The sequence below is a fragment of the Akebia trifoliata genome, chromosome 4, assembly GCF_017979445.1.
Source record: "Akebia trifoliata isolate Shusen 1 chromosome 4, ASM1797944v1, whole genome shotgun sequence".
NCBI lineage: Eukaryota > Viridiplantae > Streptophyta > Magnoliopsida > Ranunculales > Lardizabalaceae > Akebia > Akebia trifoliata.
The window spans coordinates 479,853-487,808 of record NC_141378.1 but is presented as its reverse complement, the minus strand read 5'-3'; the positions used below and the strand labels follow the sequence as shown (position 1 = coordinate 487,808).

General features: G+C 34.7%; 1 protein-coding gene across 1 annotated transcript; it reads left to right on the top strand.

Annotated features, from left to right (window-relative positions):
- The first annotated feature begins 4,693 nt into the window (after positions 1-4,693).
- On the top strand, positions 4,694-6,280 carry LOC147402695 (RING-H2 finger protein ATL52-like). The gene has a single exon (XM_086438025.1). The coding sequence runs from the start codon at positions 4,803-4,805 to the stop codon at positions 5,961-5,963; it is 1,161 nt and encodes a 386-aa protein (XP_086294151.1). The 5' UTR covers positions 4,694-4,802; the 3' UTR covers positions 5,964-6,280.
- Positions 6,281-7,956: the final 1,676 nt, after the last annotated feature.

Sequence of the window (7,956 nt, the reverse complement as noted above, 5' to 3'; positions counted from 1 at the left end):
TACATCAAAAATTCAGTTTTCCCCTCATATTAGTTAAAAAATGTTGTTCGAGTATCTGCTGTGTCCATATGGTAAAATCAAAATCGATTCCAATTCTTTTTAGACCCAACTGAGGATAGAATAATGGCATTTTGGTTCCTGTTAAACAGATACTTTGCCAACTGATTCAACTAATCAAATTAAAACAATTTTTTAATCAAATTGGGTAAGATCAAGTGTTCTTCATAAAGTTAAATACTGAATAATCAAAAAACATTTTTGCAGCTTCAATGTAACGAAAAAGGGAAATTTTGAGATGAAATGATATGAAGAAAATTATGAAGGATATAAACTTGTAAATAGAAACACTTGTAAAATATTGAAGAAATTTCTTTATATAATAAGAGTGATGTTGGGGTGACATTGGGATTTTATGGAGGTGCACACGTTTCCAAATTCTTTTTACTTCTGTCTTGAGAAAACACATCTATGATTATCACATCATCACAGTGAGAATCACAGTGGAACTTAAAATGCCCTCATGCAGGCCACATGTTAAAGTGCAAGTAACGATTAATGTTGGTGTGACCTCCGACCTCCGACCTCCGGGGCGGGGACATTTTGATGTGATGGCATGCATATATCTATAGATGCGTTTTACTTGTATCTCGAAGAAATACATATATGGGCATTTCCACATCACCAAGATGTCTCCCTCTGTGTCAGCGCTGAGGTCATTCTAGCACGACTCAAGTGCAATAAATACACATCGGTAATAACAGATTTTTTAAGGGTATTTTCCGTAAAAAATTTAATTTCCAAAATTTATTTATTACCCTTTAAGGTGTGATTTATTGACCCATATATCATAAGTCAAATAGTGTGATTTATTGACCTCTTCACCCATAAAGATATGCCACGGAGTTGGAATTTTAATCACCACTCAAAAAAGACTCATCAAAGAAAAGAGTGCTCATATTCTAATCAGAAAGCCTTCACACGGCTGCCGTGTTACGAACATAAAATCATAGATCTATTTCCTTGGGATAAATTGTATGCACATCTTTTATGAGAATTTATCTGTGTATTCCGATCAAATAGATATGGTTCCGTGTCCATGAATAGAGTGAAGACTTTCTAGTTAGAATATTATTATTCTTACTTTAAACAAAAAGAAAAAATAAGCACCAAGGGTGGAGTCCCCGCACCCGCACCCACACCCACACACCTGCTAGCTATATATACACACATATCACGCTATGTATATATTACACATGTCACGTAAGTTATACTCTAATAAATAAAAGTCTAAAATATCTCATTTTCAAAATTTCCTTGGATTGTAGCACACCTGACATGTAATGAAGTGTGGGAGGAGAGTTTCATTCCTCCACCCAAGGTGCACATTATTTGAATTCTTAAAAAAAATACCAAATTTCCACTTTTAAAATGTAAGCCATTTTATTTTTAGTATTATGGTGAAGTAACATTCTAATGTACATCTTAGGAGTCATTTCTGACATGGATGTGTGTCCCCCACGGTGGTGTACATTTCAATGTTACTTAGCACGACTCTTATTTTTATCTTTAAGGTATGTATCTAGTCCGTGTTAAAGGCACCCAGATTCATGGTAAGGCTCCCACACCATATATTGATGTTTTTCTCTTATTTGGGTTAAAAGTTATAGAATGTATTGAATTTTTTTTAGGATGATCTGTATATGGGACAAAAAAAAAAAAATTGACTATGGTTTGGATGCCCTAGTTAAATTGCTAGGTGCCTTTAGCAAGGGTATGTATCTATATGATAAATCTATTAGTTGGATTTCATGTTTTAACTGTACAAATTTCGTGCAATTTCTTGATTTATATTTCATTAGTCAAGGGATCCTGACCTTTTACTTGGATACATTAGGAAAATCGGATGCTACGATAGGGATTTCTTTCTAAATACACCCAACTTTTGGGTAAAGTAGCTTAATAGCCTAGTTACTAGTTAGTAAAAAAATTATTTCTTAATTCTCAATTTTTATTTTTTTGTATTTTTTGCAAAGCAAACAAGGGACTAGTTCTTAATGTAAATGAAGCTGAGTTCAACCAGATATAAACCTTAGTCATGGGATCAAATCTCCTTAAGCCTTTACCACATAGTTAAGTGGCACCTTCTTTTTCTAAATTCACTCACTCCTATACAACGTCAAACTCAATAAACAGAGATCAATGATTCAAATTGTTTAGATTGATCGCTTAAATCGTTAACCTTGACGATTGTAAAAGGTCAAACTCGACTATTGGATCATCTCAATAATTGTGAGGGGTATCAAGGAAAAAAAAAGTTTAAATGCTACCAACATTATGATGACAATGTATTTATCCACTTTGTTTATGTAATTTTAAATATTTGATTTAACTATGAGCCACATTATTGACTTGAGAATTGAGATATAAATAAAAATTTTGCAAAGCATAAGCCTAGAGTATAATTGAAATTTTATAAGGTTCTTCAAGAAACTAAGAATACTTGGATACTACACAGGGTTTGTCAAGCATTTTCATTATTGTAATCTAAAATAACATATAACAAATTTAAAACTATGAACAGCATGAAATTTTCTTACAAGTTAATGACATTATTAATAGTTTTGTAAAAACAAAAGCACAGGCACTCACACATAATTTTGAGTGAAATTTTTCACATGGTTTCTTTCAAAATAATTTAAGAGAAAAAGATATAAAGAATGTATAAAAAGTGAAAAACTTACATGTTGATCCATAATCTTGGCTTACATGATGATTCACAATTTTCTGAAGCGTAAGGGGAGAACAAGGAAGATATTACAATAGGAGATTGGGATAGAAAAAATATTAGAAAAAATGAATAAGGATCTATGTGTTTTATTCTTTCTTTTAATACATTTTTTTTAATTTAAAAAATAAATAAATTACAAATAATTAAAAATTCAGGAAATTAAAAAAAGAATCTAAATTAACTATTATTTTTTTATTAAAAGTTAAATTTTTTTTCAAAATTACAAAAACAAACTTTGAACGATCTTTGTTATTCAAATTATTATGAAAACTACACTTCAAGAGTCATTTTTGATAAATTACCAAAAAGACTGAAAGAAAAACGACAGTACAAGTGTTGTTATTCAAGTTAACATGACAAACTACACTTGAATGGTAGATTTTTCAAGTTAGCATGAAAAACCTAACATTCAAGTTTAATTTTTTGGAGTAGTAACTCGGCTCTTAAATGCCTAGGGATGTAGTTTTCAGATAATGCAACAAATCATGTTAACAAATCTTTGTTCAATTTTTTTTTTTTTCGTATAACTAATTTAAGACTCAAGATAACCCCAAGAGGTTGGCATAGTGGCAAGTAGAGACCCCACGAAGATGTGAATTCCTTGGGGCCACCCTCCATGACAATTGACCCTTAACTCAACCTGTTGCACGTAGGACTTTCCGAGGAGGTGGTGTGTGTGACCGTGGGTTTAGTCCCACCCGAAGGGTGAGGATACCCGCGATATCAAAAAATAAAAATTAAGACTCAAGATCATCATAGCCACCACCATTAGAATATAGCTTATAACCGAACCAATCCAAACTGACCTTAGTTTGGTTCAGATTGATTCGATTCTCAGGTATCATACACATGTTAAGTTTCATATTTAATGGGCATTGAATTTGTTGCATTGTATCATACTTAACAAGTATCCATTGTCAAGTATACAATACATCAAATTTGATGTACATTAAAAGTCAAATTACTACTAAAAAAAATTAAACTTGAAAAATTACATTTGAATGATAGGTTTTTGAAAAACTTACATTGGAATGGTAGATTTTTCATGCTAACCTAAAAAATCTCCTATTCAAGTATAGGTTTTTCATGTTAACTTAAATAACATCACTTGTATCACCATTTTTCATTGGGGTATTTAGGTAATTTGTCAAAAATGACTCTTAAAGTGTTATGTTTTTATGTTAATTTGAATAACAGCGCGTGTACTGTCGTTTGACAAGGGATTTTTTTCGTACTTTGTCAAAAATGACTCTTTAACGATCGTTCAATATTTATTTTTATAATTTTAAAGAAATTGTCAACTTTTCCCTTATATAAAAATAGAGAATTATTATTGAAATCCCAACTATTAATTATTACACCCCAATTTCTTAAATTATTTATCACACTCAAATTTAAAAAAATTAGATTAAGCGTTACAAAAGCTTGATTCAAGTCATTACCTAACATTCAGAGGTTGTTTACAAACAGGATTAGGCTTATGTAAAATCCTAAATCCAGCATCTAGAAACCTATTTTTAAATAGAGTGTGAGAGAGACAGCATCGATTTATTTTTTTAATTTTAACTGGATGTAACAAGTAAAGTTGGGGTGCCAGTAGTAGTTCGGTGAAAAATTTATGTATAATTCGTGAATTGTTCAAAGAATTTGAACCAACTGTGGCGTTGAGATTGAAGGATGAAACGCAAGTTGAAAGCAAAAGTCAAAGTTGAAAAAAAGGAAAATTCCCATATCCAACGCCGTTGGACGTAGAACATCCAATAGACGGCTGAAATAAATAGATATCCACTCCAAATGGATCCCATATGAGTGTAGAGCCGCAGATTGCTTCATCACACCGTTTTGTATCAACGTCGTTGGACATTAGAAAAGTCCAACAACATCTCTTTCCATCACCTTCAAGACTTTCAACAATCCAAGATTTGATATGTTTTATCTGTTAGACGGCGTTTGACTCTCTCTCTCTCTCTATCTGTGTGTTATTCCTCCGTTTTCTTTCTGTCTTTCTTTCTTAATGGCGTTTCGAAGTATACTTTCGATTTCGAGTCTCTCTGAATTAAACGAAACTGAAACTAGCTGTTTCTTCTCATGTGGCCGTTCTGATCCCTTATATTTGCTATCTCCACCTCCTTCACCAAACCATCATCAACTCTCACCCCTTGTGATCATTATAATCGTTGTCCTTAGTAGTTGTTTTCTTGTCATCAGTTACTATGCCATTTTTGCCAAATATTGTTCATTTTTCAATCGTTCAATCACACCTTCACCTCCACCAGAACCTAACGATACCCATCAAGATTTTCTTGATGAAGATCATGGACCAGTGGTGGACCACCCCATCTGGTTCATCAGAACCGTTGGTCTCCAACAGTCCATCATCAACTCCATCACCATCTGTAAGTATAACAAGGAAGATGGTTTAATTGAAGGGACAGAGTGTTCGGTTTGTCTCAATGAGTTTCAAGAAGAAGAGTCTCTTCGACTTCTTCCCAAGTGTAGCCACGCGTTTCATCTCCCCTGTATCGATACTTGGTTGCGCTCTCATACTAATTGCCCTCTGTGTCGTGCCCCTATCGTCGTCTCCAATGCTGTTGTGTCGAATTCGACTGTATCGGAGTCGAATTTGAATAATTTGGGTTCGGGGGAGGAGACCCATGCTGAGAATTCTGGGGGTGATGGTGGTTTGGGGAGGGATTTGAGTGGAGAAGATGGGATTGGAGTTGAAGAAGAGAGGGAATTACAGAATGAAACAAGGGATGTAAAGGTGGGTACACCTTTTCCTCTCTCAGATTGCGAGCTTCAGGTGTTCGATGATTTGGCTGAGAGACAGCGGGTTTTGGAGGATGGGAGACAGCCAGTTAGGAGGTCGGTTTCGATGGATTCGTCTACGGTTGCTTCGATGTTCTGTTTCTCTCTGGCTAATTTTCTTCCAGTAGAAATTGAAGAAGAGAGTTCAGAAACTGAATTAGCCAGAGACAAGAAATCTAATATAGGGATGACTGCAAAGCGCGTGGATGGAAGTTCGAGCATCTTTAAATTGATGGGTAGTGGTGGTTCTTCTAAGGGGGGATCACTTCACACACGATCTGTTTCAATGAAGAGGTCTTGCTCAAGTGGCGGCAAGTTCTTGCCTTCAAGATATAGCCCGTACCGGGACTCAATTCTTCCTTTGTGATATGTGAGGCCCTTAATTTTTCTTCTATCTTTATTCTATTATGTGAGATATCTTGCAAAACTTGGATATCTTGGGTTATCTCTAGAAAATTGAGATCCCCCTTCGGATGGTAAACGTGATCGGTTCAAAAGGAACTCTCTCACCTTTCGTCTATGTTGAAATAATTCTGGATGGTTAATGGGCAGTTTCAGGTTCCTAAGGAGGACTAAGAAACTCTCAAATCCATGTAACGTTGTATGTGTTTACGTTTCAAAACACGAACCTGTGATGTAATCTTCATATTTTCTCATAAAATTTATCTTAAATGTAAAATACAAGGTTTGATAGAAGTCTTGAGGAGAGAAGAAGCTGCTTTTGTTAGAAATATTTATTTTCCCAATAAACCAATCTATGCCATGTGTTGGTTATGATTCATCTTTCATATTTCCAACAATGTCACCTCTGACAATGAAATACGAATGCCCCCTGCCCCTGTTAATCTTTCATAAAGCAGGCATAAGCTCTGAATACATTAGCATAGGATATCATCATAGGATTCTGATCCTGTCCCTATTAATCTTTCACGCCTATTTTATTGAGTCATCAAAAAAGCATTGTTTACTTGCTATATGTTCATTTCATTGAATTATCTATTTGTTTCATTCCTAGATATGGATGGATGGATACAAATTTTCTATTTAGACCTTGTGTGGAAGCTTGTAAATTTCTACTGTTTTAAAAAGTTTCAAAACTCTTGAAATTTCTTAAAGGGGAAAAATTATAAGCTTCACAACTGTTTTTTATCTTCTGTTGATTATGGCCAACCTTCTTTGATGTGTGGAGAGTGAATCCACAGGTACCTTTACAAGGAAAGAACCAATATTAGTTTAAAGACTGTCCATTTTCATTAGTGAAATTTAGTCAAGATTACTTCCGTAATTGGTACTCTGCACATTTTAGTAGTTTACCATGTCATATGTTGTTCATATGTTGTGTTTGTTGTGATTTATTTTCGTAATCGATTTACATAATGACCTTGTTAGTGTATAGTCCTTTTTTCTTTCATCTATATTGATTTTTTGCCTGTCTTTGTAGAGAAGAACATTTAACCTTTGGTTGAAGTTTAAATACACGGGTTAGATTAAGAGCAATTTGTTATATCCAAAAGCCAAGTTGCCCTATAGAGTTAAACCTACTAACCAGCAGAATGTGTACTTAGATATAATTCTTCCGATCCATTTATTTCTTATGGCTAGTCCATCCTCGTTCTAGACAGTCAACTTTTCTTTTTTCCATGTGCACGGTCGAGGTTCCAATCCAAATCTTCAGTCTGATACGTGGTCCTCTTGAACAGTGACCTTCACCTCCCCTCATCATCAGCATGCATGTTCACCTTCATCATTATATTAAATTTTTCCCCTATGAATGACATCCCTCAAAATATATATATATTGGGTCCCATTCAATGGCCAACAGTTTGGCAAACATTTTGGCAAACACTTTTTCAAAACATGGGTTAGAGGTCTTGGAATGGGCTGATTTTTGGTGAGGATGATCCCTACGGTGAGGAGATCATCCTCACCAAAAATCAGCTCATTCCAAAACTTCTAGCCCCAATTTACAAGTTGAAAAACCGTGAACCGTCCATTTTTTGTAAACCATTTTTGATGGGGTTAGAAGTTTTGGAATGGGCTGATTTTTGGTGAGGATGATCTCCTCACCGAAGAGATCATCCTCACCAAAAATCAGCCCATTCCAAGACCTCTAACCCATGTTTTGAAAAATGTGTTTGCCAAAATGTTTGCCAAACTGTTGGCCATTGAACGCTACCCACATATATATATATAGGGTAGCGATCAATGGCCAACAGTTTGGCAAAACATTTTGGCAAACACATTTTTCAAAACATGGGTTAGAGGTCTTGGCATGGGCTGATTTTTTGTGAGGATGATCTCTATGGTGAGGAGATCATCATCACCAAAAATCAGCCCATTCCAAAACTTCTAACCTCATC